We start from the raw sequence: 15,912 nt of genomic DNA, 5'->3' as shown, positions 1-15,912 counted from the left end.
ATGTAGTGCCTTTGCAGGGCCTCTGCGCAGACTGCAGAAAATAACACCTAACTCCTCCCCTCTGCAAGGTTCATCCTCCGTGTGTCCTCGGCCACGGCTGTGTCCTTCCTTTACTCCTCAAGATTGCCATTTGCAAATGATAAGCGTAGGGACATAGCCTTCTGAAAGATAAGGCGCCCGGGCATTTGTCACCAAATGGAGCGTGCTCCTCCATTGTTTAAAGCTGACCTGTGTTGACATCCACTGTTTACCTTTTATTCATTTATACTGAACTATTATCTATGCCTCCATTAATCACACTGACTCTAACTGAAGAAACTACATTTGGCAAAACTTGGACAGGAAGCATATTCATTTAATTCATCTGTATTCTTTCTAGCAAACAAATTAACATGATGGAAAGAGTAAAAAAAAAAAAAAAAAAAAAAAAGAAGCAATATATTTGATCAGCTCCGTCCTGCAAAGAAGCAATTCCAGCTCAATTTTTCATTGTGATATTGTCCAATTCAAATTCTGTAAGCAGCCTCCTTGAACGATATATACTGCGGTTGTACATCGCGCTAATTTACTGGGTGAGTATCAGCAGTTGAGAAAATAAATAATTTTATATAAAATTCCCTCCCCCAGTGCACAACATTCTTCCCGTTGTCTGTGTCATTTGAATTCATCTCCCATGACTAGAGGGAACAAAAACTCTTTCTGGTAGTAAATTATCACTTGCCTGTAAAAGACTATATCCCTGCAAATACATGGCGATCATTTGCCATGCATTAGCTATGGGACAGAAACGAAGTGGTTTTAAATTCCTTTGACCAGAAGGCAATTTCCCCCAATAAATTATGTTAATTTCAGCTTTCGCTCTCCTTATCGCATTCTTTAGTGAGTCAATGAGGAGAGACAAAACTGGGTGCAAGAAAGTCAACTCTGGGATGATTCACATTAGAATGATGAGAGACATCTGGCAAAAGAATCCCTTATATTACTGTAATAAGAAATTGGATGTCACAAATGACTGTATTATGCAACAGGTTTCTGCTTGTTGTCTTTTAATGGCCATCTCCTTGCATTATCACAAGGTTTACACCCCGTGGAAATTGCTCTGAGGTGACTGTTCACACAAGTAGGAAGGTGCCTGATACCAAATCCCATGCTCCCTCACTGAACCAGACAACAATTGCTTGGCAACACTCTCACTGGGCAGAGGGAAAAACAAAGAAAAGTCAGGGATTTTTATTCTCTCTGCGTTGATAGCTGCATTTTTGATTATCTTTTCTTGATTAGGTAACAAAGGGCTAACAACAGTCAACAGACTAACAGGCAAGTTTAAATAAATGGGAAATAAGAGGAGCAACAGGGTTGAATAATCTGCAGAAATACACCTAACACAGGCAGCAGAAACGCATGTATGCAAATTTGTGTTCTGCTTCGCCTGCGTGTGCAGGCACACAGTGTAGTACAGTTCTTAGTTCCTGAGGCTGAAAGTACACCTACCCCCTCTGTCCTGTCCGGTCCTTCAGATCACTCACAACCCAGTGAAAGAGAAAGTGCTCAGCCAGCTCAAATCTAGATTGACAGGCCTACCTTTATTACTGACTGAGTTATGTTTCCCTGCAAAACAGACAAGTCGGCTTTTGATACCGATGAATGCAGAGTCAGCACCTTGCCTCTCTACACAGGATAACTTGACTGATCTCAGCTGAGACTGTCCCAGCCCTGATGTAGAAAGAATTGGCTACCAAATTACTTTCCAATCCATTTCTGGAACTCACTCTGTCCTATAAAAGTAGACTGTAAGCTGTGATGGGAGCTTATAAGGATGCTTATACTGACCTAATATATGATAGAATGTGACAGACTGAGACAAGGAGAAAGGGTCTGCCCAGAAATGTGATACAGAAGACAAAAAAGAATAAAACATGTTACCTACAACCCTGTATTCATCTATTCTCTGAACTGGCTTATTACTATTCAGGGTCACAGGAGGGCTGGGAGCATATCCCAGCATGCACTGTGTGAAAGGCAGGGAAACACCCTGGCCACATCGCCAGTCTATAACAGGGCAAACAAAGAAACACACACACTGTATCACACCTATGGGAATTTAGAGCCTTAAAATCGACCTACAGCTGCGGGTGTTTGGACTGTGGGAGGAAACCAGAGCATTAAGAGGAAACCTAACGGACAAGGGAAGAACACGCAGCATCCACACACAACTGAAGCACCAAGTAACTTCTTGCTGTGAGGCAACATCACCCAACCACTGGAACACCACGCCATCCATATAACCCAGCAACCCAATCAAAATACATCAGTTTCAACATGCATCATAAAATTACTTGTAAATACCACCGCACTGCTACTTACTTAGCTTGATATATGAGGTCCCTGGAGCACGACTGTTTATTTAATCCTAATATATTCATAATTATACGCTAATTAATGCAAGAGAAAAGCCCTCTTAATTCATCATCTCAGTGTCCTGAAGCAAGAGACACAATTACACCAACTTTAACATGTTTGCCTTCTGTCCAAAGCAAGGTTAACAGTTTGGAAACAAGCGCAAGGCAAATGATGTGTGAAATTCTCCTGTTCTGGATACTCACCAGCAGCTTCCAGCTGTGTGGCATTGTGGGGATGATATTTCACATTAGGGAGAATGAGTGAATAAAGTGTTTTGAAAAATAGTCTAAATGCTAAACTGTGAAATGGTGAGTAATGGACAACATGGAAACTGATTGCATTGATCAAATCATAGATTTGGACGTTAGATGACCTGCTGGACTGTGCATTATACAGCCTGTAACATTAAGGGTCAATGACCAGCTCCTCTATTATAGATATTAAAACATAATTTGCACCAGTATTATTATTAATAATAATATAACTTTGAGGATATTTGATGTTTGGAATGAAAAATCTAGCCGAGCACAAAGGAAAATCTGAAACTGCATTACAGGCTATCTCACAAATGGCTTATTTGCTGCTACTGAGGGAAACTTATCTCTAGTCTGAGTACTTGCTCACCCCACTGTTGGTGATTGTTTTGTACATCAAAGCACATTTGCATGCAATCGGGAGTGTCTGGCCAAGAGGCTACATCATAAAATGTAACTCATCAGTGCGAGTAGGTCGTCTACCAACTCCGTAAAGCTGTCACCGTACTGCAAATGCAGCAGGAACGAGTCCTGGCCAGAGAGAAACGTGGAGCTGAATGATCCTGTTTGCAGCCAGCAGAGCCCCCGATTAGATGGAGGGATACAGGCAAGGAATACACGGTTTGTCCGGTCCTGCTCGTAGCTCCACATCTCAAAGATTAGCGAGGAGATACTCTGCTAATATTAGAACTAGTCTCGCAAAAAAAAAAAAAAATGAAGTGAAGGTTGTTTATGTGACTGCATAAAAAAGAAGCTTTATGTTACTGAGCATTGCCTTTTATTATCCACGGGCCCGTCTGTTAAAACACCTCATATAGTGCAGGTTGGCTCTTACTCCTTCCAAGCAGGTGTAACTTCCCTCACAGTCACGACAGTAGTACGGATAAAATACATGCTACAGACTTCATGGCGCTGCTTCAAATAAATACATGTAGCAACATTAGAAAGCTGGATAATAAGAGAGGCTGTTCAAATTTTAACCTTGGTAGACATGTTAGAAGCTACACACTCTCCCGAGTAACCTTGAAGGTGCAGGCTAATTGACGAGTGTTAGTGCTAGCAAATTATAGAACAATAACCACTGCCAACAACGTGCTCTGTCACGCGGGGCTGCATTTCGTAAAAAAAATAAAATAAACCAAAAAAAAAAAAATAGAAGCAACATGGGCAAACAACTTGGCACGTGCAGCATTTTTTGTCTACTTACTGTGGTTTTTCCTCACACAAAAAAAATAAAATAACATAATTAACCAAAAGCACAAAATGATAGTGTAACTCACCAGTGCAGGTGAAACCAGCGAAGACGAGCCAGAGCACATGGAGCGTAGCGCTGAACCTACAGCGGACAAAGGGGCCCAGAAGTAAGGGCATCTTCGTGTTTTCTTTTCTTTCTTTCTTATCACCTAAGTTTGAAAATAAATCAAGGCGCAGAGAAGAAACACTGGCACACTGGGCTTGTTCAGGTCCGGAGAGAGTCCTCTGTAGCAGTAAACGCCTTTTTTTTTCACAACGCCCAAGTCTTTTCCTCAACACATATCCTCCTGCCGTACCGTGGCCATCAGTATCCCGGTCTTGCGTCTTCGTTGCTCAGAACAACGCATCACAGGTGTGGTAAATAAAGTGCTGCCTCGCTCTCCGCCGCGGGTTTCACTGTCGGCTTTACTGTATTTTTCCAAAGCCGCCGTCCGCTCACAACTCTCCCTCTCTCACTGAGCCGAGGAGTGAGGCAGTTTCTTGTCACTTTGGAGCCTTCGCGCGAAAGAATACCTTCTCCAAATGCGAAAATTGTAAGAATTGGCATCAGAGAAAGAACATCTGCTTGCACAGCAATGCTGGAGTGTTGAGAGTCAGGGAAGGTACGCCGCGATGAGCGGAGCAGCAAAACCAGGAGCGGATTCGACGTGCTCGCTGGGAATGGAGCGTCCTGAGCGCGCCCTACTGTTATATCTTTTTTTCTTAGGGAAACATTTACATATCTTGAATAAGCATAATTTACCACATATTGGCAATGCACAACAGAATGGAAATTATTTCATCCGTATCCTTGCCACTGTGCTTTTCATATCTCCTGCCTTTCATGAAAATGATGGATATGACATCCTGTCCTGTATGATGGGAATCAGATCGGTGCTTTGCATGCAAATCCACGCAGATCACATCTGCCTGTCATTGAGTTTCAGTTAAATGTGCCTCTGCTTTGTCTTGTGGTTTGTGTGTGTGTCATCTGCAGTGCATCTGTGACGGACAATCACAGATGAAGAAGCATGAAGATTAGCGCTCCCATGAGGGTGTACACCTGTCAGCAAACTCAGACCAGGATGTGACTTATGTTCCAGATAGCTTTTCCTCACTTTCTGGGGGTGTCAGTGGAGTGATTATCAGCCTGTTCAGCCATGCCTTTTACAACTGCCAGAATCGACAGAAAATTATTAATACACTTCAGAGGGGGGTTTTGTGTCTCTGTTTATCCATTCCTCCACACCCACATACTAGTCAGCAGAATAATAAGTGGAAGCACAGAACGGGACCACTGTCTTACCAGCTAATTATGGGGCTCATGTAGATGGATGGTTCCTCAGATAGAGCTCAGCTATTATACAAACTCATTAAGCCTTCTCTCCATCCAGCATCCCTTGCTAAAGGTCAAAGTCACAGTCAGAATGACAGTACAAAGCGCAGACATATGCACACTCACGCATACATGCAGAAACGCACAACCCCACAGCGATATAGTTCATGATCAAATCCTGACGGGCACTATGAATGTGAGGGACTAAGGAAGGCAGACACACAGCCGCTAAATGGAAGAGAATGACTCAGCCGTGGTCACTTGTGAGGTTGCTCGTAATGATCTCTCTCATTCTGTTAATCTGTTCTGTGTCCTATCAGGCAGAGCAAGCTGGAGTGTGTCTCTTCCAGTCACAGTATGTGCCTTTTTTCTGAAAAAAGCACCCAAGCTTCATGCATTTCAAATGAGGATCAGAGAATACTGTACATATATATATATAAATATATATATATATATATATATATATACTCTTTCAGGGAGAGAGTTTAGCTTCAGCTGGTTTTTACAGAAATTATTTGAGTGTGTTTCTTGCTGTGATGTGTGTTTGCTGAGTCAAGGCAGGGCAATACCTTTTCTTCCACTGATTCTTCTGGGTCCAGCATCCTGGCCCCTGTGCTCCCTCAATGAGACTACAATAAACAATCACAGCTCTTTGGGGAGTTGGCACATTCAGTTGTTCATCGATTTGTGGTGTTGTAATTAATTTTCTCTCTGTCATTGCCTTGAGTTGGGCTACAATATCCTGAGACTTGAAACAGCTTCTTCTCCTGCAATCAATCACAAAACCAAGACGCAACCACCACTTCTCTTGTATCATCTTGAATTATTGAGAGCAACTGTAAGAGACCGGACTCAATTACCAATTAGTAATAAAGGTCCATATTTTACTCTTTTCTGGTATTTTATTAAGTGTTGATATCTATCAAAATATTTGTGGTTTTTACGTACCAAAGACCATCTCAATGTAGTTTTACATCTCCTCTCTCAGGCTTTTCTCTGGAGCTCTAGCAAGAACAGGTCATTTTGTGTCAGTCCAGCCAATCAGAAGGGAGGCTCAGATCCTCCCTTCTGATTGGCTGGACTGTTTTTCGAGTGACGCACGGCCAGGCCAACCACAGAGTGTAGCCTTCTACTGTAGCTTGGTAAAACTCCCCCCGGATCATCTGGTGGCATCAGGGTGACCGTCTGTGGTGTTGCAATGTCCCGGTCCAATGCAGGAGTAGCCCACTGCCCCTGCCTCCAACTCCCTCTTCCAGTACCCTCTAGGCGGACCAGTGCAGTGCCAGTGTGTGTCTAGGCCAGCCGGGGAGCGTGTGTGGCTGCAGAATTAAAGATCATTAGGGACATCACAGAGGTGGGTGATCAGGCAACCGAGACAGCCAGAGTGAAAGACTGCATATATGAAATTGCTTTGCCTGGGCTGCAGCTACAGAGACAAAGCAGGTAAACAGCTTATCCCTTTTTCAGAGCTCTGATTCCAGGTGGTTGATATCATGCTTTAACTATGAGTAAGCAAGTTTGCAATCCACACACACTGCCATAACAATAGTCTAGTTTTCTGTCCAAGTGTAACTAATAAAACAATGGGATTGATAGAGCAGGAAACTTAGAACAGTAAGATAAAAGTAATCCATGACCAGTAGAAGAATAAATTCAAAAGGATTAAAAGCTGAAAAGATCATTGGTTAATCCTTAATAGAGACTGCTCTAAAAGCAAAATAAGGCATAGGTTGCAGGTAAACACTCTGAGAAACCAAATCCTGCAAGGCTGGTTGATGGGGGCATGGCGGAGGGTGGTGACTGTATAGTTGTGACATCACAAAGTTATGGAAGTATGAATGGCTCATTTTAAAAGACTTATATGTAAGTTTTTCCTGCCACCGAAGGTGATTTCTTGCTGGGTGTGGCTGGTAGTGGTGATAACAACGGTCACTTGCCAGGAGCCTCAGCCTTTATGTGTTTACAAGACAAGAGGTCAGAATACGCCCTCTGGTCCCTCTACTTCAGCCTCTCATGCTGAACTGAGGGCAGAATGGACGCTACAGTGATTCAATATTGCAAAGTAGACAGGACGGGCTGGGGATAGTTGGTTACCATGCTAACTTCAGAAGAACAGGTGATAGAAATAGAAGCAAAACAAGAGTTAACCTTGGCGTTGCTTTCCACCACTGGAGATGGCGCTTGGCGAGTTAAGAAATTAAGTTCGATGCTGAACTTGCAACGTTTCTTCAAGGCTGGTAAGTAAACAGCTGTTTATCCTAACGTTGGCTATGTAGCAATAGCAAAGACTTACATATAGCATCTTTAAGACACAGTTTCTGAATACGGGTTGTGTGCATTTCTCCTTGGATTTTTTTAATAGTTTCACAGTATTTATATAGCATCTAGACCTGCTTTATAATCAATAAAGACATGTAAATCTCACTCTCACTACTATATGGGACCTTTAATAAAACATGAGCCTCATTTGTATGTTACAGATTGTTAGTGTTTGTGTTCCTGGGTCCTTAAATTGCACAATTACACTCTCAACATATGTAACCTATAAAGACAACTGATTTGCTTGGTCGATAAGCATCGATCCACCAGAGGTGTCCAGCATGAAATTAATATTATTTATTGTTTACAAACAACACAGACAGTCCCTTGAGGAGGATGCAGTGCAGGCTCTGACCGTCTGCATTCCAGCACAGTCGTGTGGAGAGAGAGGGTGTATCAACTTCCATTATGACCACAGCTTCACAGCCTCTTGTTTTGTTTATATCAAATTAAACTGCAATGCTACTCCAGAGAGATATAATTGACCACAGTCTCAGATTAAATGACTGTAAAGATCTTAATAAGCCATCAGCGGATTGCATATTACATTGCAAACCACTTATGAGGATGCAGTCCAATGAGAATGAAATTGAGGTTCAGATTTGCATGCCACAGCATTTTAGCCATTAATTACCATGCAAAATGACTGTATGATGATCAATAGTGTATCAATTTAATTAAATATTATTGATATGGGGTTAGGAAAATTAATTAAGAGCCAACAAAGCTAAACAAATCCAAATCCCAGTGATGTTGGCCTTTATAATTTTATATAGGCCTATATACCCACACCCATACCCATATATAGGTGTGGGTATAGATACATATATATGTGTGTGGGGTATATTATACATATATATATATATATATATATATATATATATATATATATATATGTATGTATGTATTACAAAAGCCATCACCATCAGAGCATTAGTAACACCAACACCTAGGTTTTTATATGGTCTCAATACACTAGTAAAAATGTTATGATTGGGATATGCTAAGCATAACTGTGACTTTGTTTAATTAAATTATTTCACACATATGTAGATAAAATAGCCCCCGTGTGATCCCACCACATCTTGTGCAGCTGAGTGAAATGAGAGAGAGAGATGGAGAGTTTAAAAAACACAGAGGAAGAAAGTGAAGCAGAGGGGGGGGGGGGGGCGGAGATAGATGGGGGGATGAAGGAGCCTACTGAGGGTCTCTCATTTCAGCAGCACAGACTGCTGATGAAGCTGAACTTCCAATATCCCACTACTTCAGCTCTGATGATTTCTCAATTTTACAGATATGGCCCCAGAATGTGATTTAATGAAAATGTAAAATGGGATAACCACCACATCATATGAAATGGGCTGCACTTTATTCCTTGACTATAAATCAAAAGCAGACACTCTAAAAATTAAAGTTGATTTTGTGTTTTTGATTCAAAGTACAACTCTTCTGACTCGGAGGAAGAATGGGTGTCCTGTCGTACCCCTGAAAGAAGATTTTCTTTCATGCAGATTCTTTGTAAGTTCAACAGCTTGATGGTTGAAAGAAGCCCTGGCAATGTATGAGTGTAGTGCTCCAAGAGTTGTTTCGAACAGGAATTCAAACAATTTATTCATAGAATGTGTTCCCATCCCAAATAGATTCCCCTAATCTAAAACACTGTGTGAATGTTTGGAAATATATGATGATTTCATTTTCTCCCAGTCTCAGAATCATAAATAAATTTGCATTCTGTCAGCAAAATGGACTAACTGACTTGTAATTCATCAAACCCACTGCTTAGCACTGAAACAGTTCAACACATGGTAACCTGATTTTTTTCTTTTTTTCACAGAATTGCCGCACAGCTGTGTGCTCTAATAGGTGAGAGGAAGAAAAAGCAGCACTTACATTTTAAAGACCTCATAAAACAATAGAATAAAAAAGAGAAATGATCTCAGAGAATGACTTATTTTCAAGCAGACTTTTAATTCTGGAGTGATGCATTTGCATAAGGTATGCATTTTGCTTCCTGTTCTGAATACAAATGTAAAGAAAGCTCAAAGAAAGACAAATGCTTTAGGTACGTAATCGTGTCTAAACAAGATGTGATTTGGGTTTCAGCAAAGATTCAGTATAGTATCATTTTTCCTCTTAAAATGGTATCCTATTAATTTTAAAATCTTTTACCCTGACAAAGAATGATATTATGACTTTATTGGAACCAGCCTGGAAATGTGAAAATGCCATTGTAAGCGTGTTTGATATACCTCTTCACCAGACAATGGATGACTGTAAAAAAAAAAAAAAAAAAAATTTCCTGTATTTTTCTGTTTTACATTTCATCATTCTCATAAAAAAAAAAGAAAAAAAAGAGGTTTCCTGAAATATGCTTCCTGGACACCGACATTCTCTTGTTGTTTTGAATGTCACATTGTCTAAGCGTGCATGGGAGAGGAGACTTTGAATGATGTTGAATGTTTTATGACTCCCTGCTTTTGTGTCACTCCTTCCGAGTGCTGCTCTGAGACTGATAGGAGAACCTCGTCTACTGCAGCTGGATCTGACAGCGTAGGAGGAACACATAGGCTAGCCACACTTAACATTTGAGGAGCTTCATTTCAAAATGCCATGTTTCAACCCTGGGAAAATGTTACCTGAAATGTATTACTCAAGATCAAACTTTTTTTTTTTTTTTTTTAAAAAGAAAAAGAAAAAGGAAAGAAAGAGAGAGAGGGACAGCGAGAGAGAGAGAAGGGGAGAGAGAGATAGAGAGAGAGAGAGAGAGAGAGAGACAGACAGAAAACAAAATCAAGGACTGGCCTTTTCAAAGTCCCACAATAGTTTTTCTTGTATACATTTCATAATATTCTTGACATTTTGCTAATATTTAATCAGCTGCAACCTGCACCTGTAATAAATTGATTATTACCAGTGATGGAAAGTAACAAAGTACATTTACTCAACAACTGTAGTATGCAATTTCAAGGTGGTTTGTACTTTCATTTTATACTACTTAATACTTTTGCTACACTTTTCAGAGACAAATATTGAACCTTTTATTCCACTGAATTTATCTGACAATGTGCTTGTTATTCGACAGATTAAGATTTTATATCCAAAATATGACATAATGTAATACGTTAGTGCTGTCATGTTTATTGTCCGTTGATCCGATGACCATTTTCAATTCATCTATTTATCATTTGGTCAATTAAATGTAAGAAATTACATGTATTCTAATGTCCAAAACCCAAAGATATTCAGTTTACAATGAACAATACAAAGAAGGAAAGCAGCACATCTATTTGTTGAATATAGTTTGTATTCTCAATCTGAATCTGCAAAGGACCTAAAGTTATCAAATTAATGCAGTGCACTAAAAATTGGCCTAATATTTGCCTCTGAAATGTATGAGGTATGAGGTAGAAGTGGATAGTAGAAGAAAATGGAAATATTCAAATAAAGTGCAAGTTCCTCAGAACTGTACTTTAGTACAGTACTTGAGTAGTTGTACTTTTTGTGTTGTGTTTTTACCCTTTTTGCCAATAAGCTAATCATTCTCAGTTCTATTACAAAGATAGTGCAGTGCTTTACATGAACCCAACTGTATGTAAGTAGTTACAATTGGTAAAAGCAGTATATACATGTGGTTTACATATGGGCTTTTACTGTAAGCTGAAACTATGTCAGTATTACAGAAACATTAAGATTGCTAATGTGTTCTCCTTTCACACCAGTGATCATTTTGTAACATTTTACACATTTTTAAAAATCCAGAGTGTCATTTTTTTTAAATTCATTTTCAAATCCAATGAACTATTTAATTAACACCAGAGATGTACCAACACAACAGCCTTCACTTCACATCTTCCACCCACCGAAAAAATCTAGGGAGTCATTTACACAAAACATGATAGATTACACTTCTAAAAATAACACTTGTAAAAAAAAAAAAAAAAAAAAAAATGCGAACAGGTGTACTAAAAGAATATCTAGAAGTTTTCTTCAAATTCATAAGTAACCTTCAATGACTGAGCCCCAGGGACTCAAACGATCCATTTTACCCCTGGAAAAGTGTCATATAACAAGAATAAAAGAGACATGTATTTGTCAAATTTCAACTCAATACTCTCTTTGACATTTGACATGCAAATAGATACAGTTACTATGTTAATGGAATGAATGGATTTTTCTGTCACACAACCCACCCTGTTCAATGACACTTTAATTAACTAATTTTTTCTGAACGCCTAGGTATGAGCAAGCTCTCAGTTAGATTTATGCTGCAATTACAGTCCAGTGTAGTCCGGCAGAAAAGCATTTCTTGGTAACCCGGTTCAACATGTTTTGACATTGCCTTAATGTGATCCTCTCTGCCACTGTTTCAACATAAACAGGGGCCAGTGTATGCCATGTACGTTATGTGTTTAAATCTTTATTTTGCCTCTCAGGATGTGTTTGTGAGACTTCCAATCTATTTGTCTGTTTGCATTCTAGTCGGAGCAATGTCAGAATGGTATTGACAGAGACCAATCGGAAGGCGAGTGCACATATTGTTCACTCTGCACACATCCTGCTCATTCAATTCTGGGAAATTGCTCAGCCTCAAAAAAGGTTGTCATTATTTTGTCACTCAGCGTCCCAGGTGACATTTACAGCAAATAACCTCACCGGCTAAGAGAAACACCACAGAGAAAATATGAAGTCATGTTTTCAACTTGAGAAAAAAAAAAAAAGTGTCTGCACAGAAGGAACCAAAATATTGTCCATAATATGATAAATGTAGTGCAACTGAAACATTCAAATGAAAACCGAAAAGAGGCTCTGTAATGGAGAGAGTTTCACTTGTGTAAAGAAATTGACCTGAACTGTACTTTTAAATTTTAACTGAGGCATTTCTAAACTTTAAATAAACATTGAATTTCTATCAGTAGAGAATTAAATGTTTCATCTTGTAGGTAGCTTAGTTCTTTGTAGGGTGAAGATTAAAGTAATTTGATCTCTTTAATAAAATGATCTCTATCACTTCCTTTGTTCACACAAAACACATTTTCATGGCATTGCTGTGGCGTTTTAACAAAAGCCAGACTTTAGGATGTTCTCAAGGCTGTGTGAGTATTTTTATCCCATGTGGCAAGTTTTACAGGTGCTGTTAACTCTGCATGGATGACGTCTTTTATAAAACAAGCACAGAGTCCTTTTGAGTGCTGCACTCATGAGTCCTGTGCTGTACCTGCCAGAATGACAGATGGCTCCGTTAGTAATCAAGCCAATTCAAAAGATGCAGCCTTGAATTTGATGCAGGACGGTGGTGAAGGGTAAGTTGCCTGACTTCTTCTTCTGTTATCTACACGCACACGCACACACACATGCAATCAGAGTACCTATATTGTTTATATTATAAGGAAGCTATTTATACAGTTTGTATTCTCAGTTCCCAGATGTGACTATATATATGCATGAATTAATTTATGCTGAATATTATCACAGGGGATTAAATAGGGGATAAATAAAGTATCTATCTATCTATCTATCTATCTATCTATCTATCTATCTATCTATCTATCTATCTATCTATCTATCTATCTATCTATCTATCTATCTATCTATCTATCTATCTATCTATGTATCAACTGAATTCAGCACTCACAATTCTTAAACTGAAAACCTCATATTAGAATATTAATGGTAATTGGAAACACTGAACCCAGCATGAACAGCTTAATCACACGGTCCAGGTCAACAGGCACTGATGTTACAGCCCCCATTCATTAAAAGACATACTTGAGCCTCCTCTTGGGGCAAGTCTGTCCCGGTGTTGAACCCATGATTCCTGTGCATGTCATTGTAATAGATGGCGGCAGTACTGATTAAGCCATTTCAAAGGCACATTCTGGTGTTACATGAGGGATAATACTTCTGCTCTTTTACATGCCCTCATATGTTGCTACATTAAGACAAAGTGGTCTAAATACAAAATTAATTTAGGATTGGAGATGAAATAAATCAAAATGTTTTTCTTTTGTTGTTTTGTAGAACACAATAAAAATGAGGATGTAAAACTGCAAAACCAGCAAAACGAACCCACTTGTGGTGCTCTTTTTAACTGCTCAAACAACAGCTCAAAAACATTAACAGTATTTATCACCTTTCCTAATTCTATGTGAACTGCTAAGCACAACAAAACAAAATTTTGTACTGATGACATGCTTCAGAACTCTGCGCCAGAAAAGAGAGATGCATTACTTCTGTTTGTGGTTTCAGACCCCAGAGTTGTAAAACCTGCTTAATGGATTTTCCTTCACTCTATATGTGTCGACAGCATTACAAAGCATTACTCCTCCCAAATAAGTCTAATTTTAAAAAATATGCCCTCACCCAGTGTGGAGTGTGGCATAAAAAATTAAATTCCAGGCATTCTGGTGGATGGTTAAAAATAAAAAGCCTGTAATAAATGGTCTAGCATTAATACATATAAAAATACCAAATTAATCTTGCCACGTGGCCACTATAATAAAGGCTTTTCAACTTTTGTGCCTTGATGTTTTTGGCAACTGTTTCCCATTTTTGTGGACATAATTAGTCTATTTGGATTACGTGATTGGGGCTAGACCTCTCTGGAGTATAACTGATGCCAAAAATAAGTTATGATGGGCAACACACTGTACATGTCTTTATCTATGAATGACTTCTAAGCATGTTTCATGCATAGCCCATATACCTTAAGGAACTTGCAAAACTTTTTCATTTGGTGTAATAACAAGGCTTTATATGGTTTCTGTAATTTATCACTTTCATCAAGTGTGCAGTTTGCAGCAAAGCGAAGGATTTCAATCAACACATTTCTACAAATTGGGTTTTAAACATAGTCAAAAGAGAAGATAAAATATATTTCAAGACTAAAAACAATTACACATACAGTAGCTGGGTGGGACCCCAGCAATGTCAGCTAAAACACGTGTTGATACTTTGAAATAGCTCCTGTGTCAGAAATGACCTCAGATTGATGGAAAATGTCACTTATATCAGTCCAGCACCATTAGAAGATTCCACCAAAACATGTAAATGCATATTAAGCATTAAGCATAAAAACTTGCTGATTTCTATAAACTAGTTAGGCTCTAACATGCACAAGTACAGGCTTGTTCCAGGCTCTGAAGTATTTCATTTATGTTGCACAGGGATGTTTATTTCAAATAGTTATGAAATAATTAGAAAATAAAATAATAAAAAAGCTCGATATTAGGTCTGCAGAAACAGAGGGATTATGGTTTAAAAAATGTACATGTAATTTGTGTTATTCCAAAGGCAGGAAAACATCCCAAACAGCTCACCACATGAAATCATTTTTTCACAACCTGCCTCATTAGTCCTCGTTACAATAAAAACTATTTTGTTTCAAAAACTGGAACCACATAAGATGAGTTTAGTATGTATTTGAGAATGGGTTCATGTGCTTTACAGCATAGAGTCAGAAAACTGTAGGACAACAAATCAAGCCTTTCAATTACCACACTGTACTACATCGACATCCAAAAGTAAAAAAGACGCAATTTTTGTAAGAGAGGTTGTCTTAGAAGAGTTGGACCTCCCAGCAATCATGGAAAATAAGGCAGTAAAAATAGTTCAAAGAGCCATAACAGCGGTTCTCAGAAAATCCCTTTCATCATTTATCTGCTGAACCTCTCCATCAGCAGAAAGTGCTTTACCGGTACTGTGCCATCATCACAAACAAAGACAGATTTAGCCTTAAAAAAAAAGAAAAAAGAAAAAAAGTGTGCTTTTGCTGGTGCACTTATATTCTCACTAGCCAGGAACGGTAATGACAATTCTGCAAAGCTCAGATGTGATAGATGATGATTAAGTGCTGTCATGGTAACAATAGTATGTGATCAAGCTTTGCTTGGTGCCTCAAGCATTTCATGTTTTCAACACCTGAAGCGTTGGATTAGTAAAAGCCTTAAGAGTGGGCTGACTGAGAATGCCTGTATGACATATTGTTAAACGTCTGCCAGCTATTGAGCTTGTGGGGTATCATCTGTAGCCCACAAACAGGGTTGAAATTGATGAATGATGCAGCTTGAAAGGACTTGTTTAGAGTTCAGTCAGACAAGCTGTCCCAAATAGATTCAGAAGATCACATGTCAGCAGGATACAGGGATATTCTTACTGGACCAAGGTTGTGTGTGTCAGAGAAATTTTATCCAGCTTCCTGATGGAGTTCATTTTTCTCCCTCATGCCTCTGCTCTGCACCCCCCCTTTATAGGACAGGGTAATTTATGAGAGGAGATGACATATCAGGAAAAAGTTACAGGTATTTTATACTGCATATGAGCAAACACAGGCGAGACAAAGGTGTGTGTGTTTATGTGTGTGTCTGTGTGTGT

At 39.2% G+C, this 15,912-nt stretch overlaps 1 protein-coding gene and 1 long non-coding RNA gene across 5 annotated transcripts in view; both read right to left on the bottom strand.

The window, feature by feature from the left end:
- The window catches only part of unc5a (unc-5 netrin receptor A), a 130,574-nt gene extending 126,039 nt beyond the window's left edge, over window positions 1-4,535 (bottom strand). For 3 of the 4 annotated variants that reach the window (XM_056383273.1, XM_056383274.1, XM_056383275.1), the window contains exon 1: window positions 3,935-4,535. In XM_056383273.1, the coding sequence (XP_056239248.1) occupies window positions 3,935-4,025 (91 nt within the window). In that variant the 5' untranslated portion in view covers window positions 4,026-4,535. The remainder of the gene's footprint in view (window positions 1-3,934) is intronic. The other variant, XM_056383276.1, reaches the window with a different exon arrangement.
- Window positions 4,536-6,435: 1,900 nt separating this feature from the next.
- LOC130173871 (uncharacterized) overlaps window positions 6,436-15,912 on the bottom strand; it is a 32,451-nt gene continuing 22,974 nt past the window's right edge. Inside the window, exon 4 of the long non-coding RNA XR_008828512.1 lies at window positions 6,436-6,542. This is a non-coding gene — a long non-coding RNA (uncharacterized LOC130173871). The remainder of the gene's footprint in view (window positions 6,543-15,912) is intronic.

This window comes from Seriola aureovittata, chromosome 8 (genome assembly GCF_021018895.1).
Source record: "Seriola aureovittata isolate HTS-2021-v1 ecotype China chromosome 8, ASM2101889v1, whole genome shotgun sequence".
In the NCBI taxonomy this organism is placed as follows: domain Eukaryota; kingdom Metazoa; phylum Chordata; class Actinopteri; order Carangiformes; family Carangidae; genus Seriola; species Seriola aureovittata.
The sequence above is the reverse complement of the archived record's forward strand: the minus strand, read 5'-3'. Positions and strand labels throughout refer to the sequence as shown.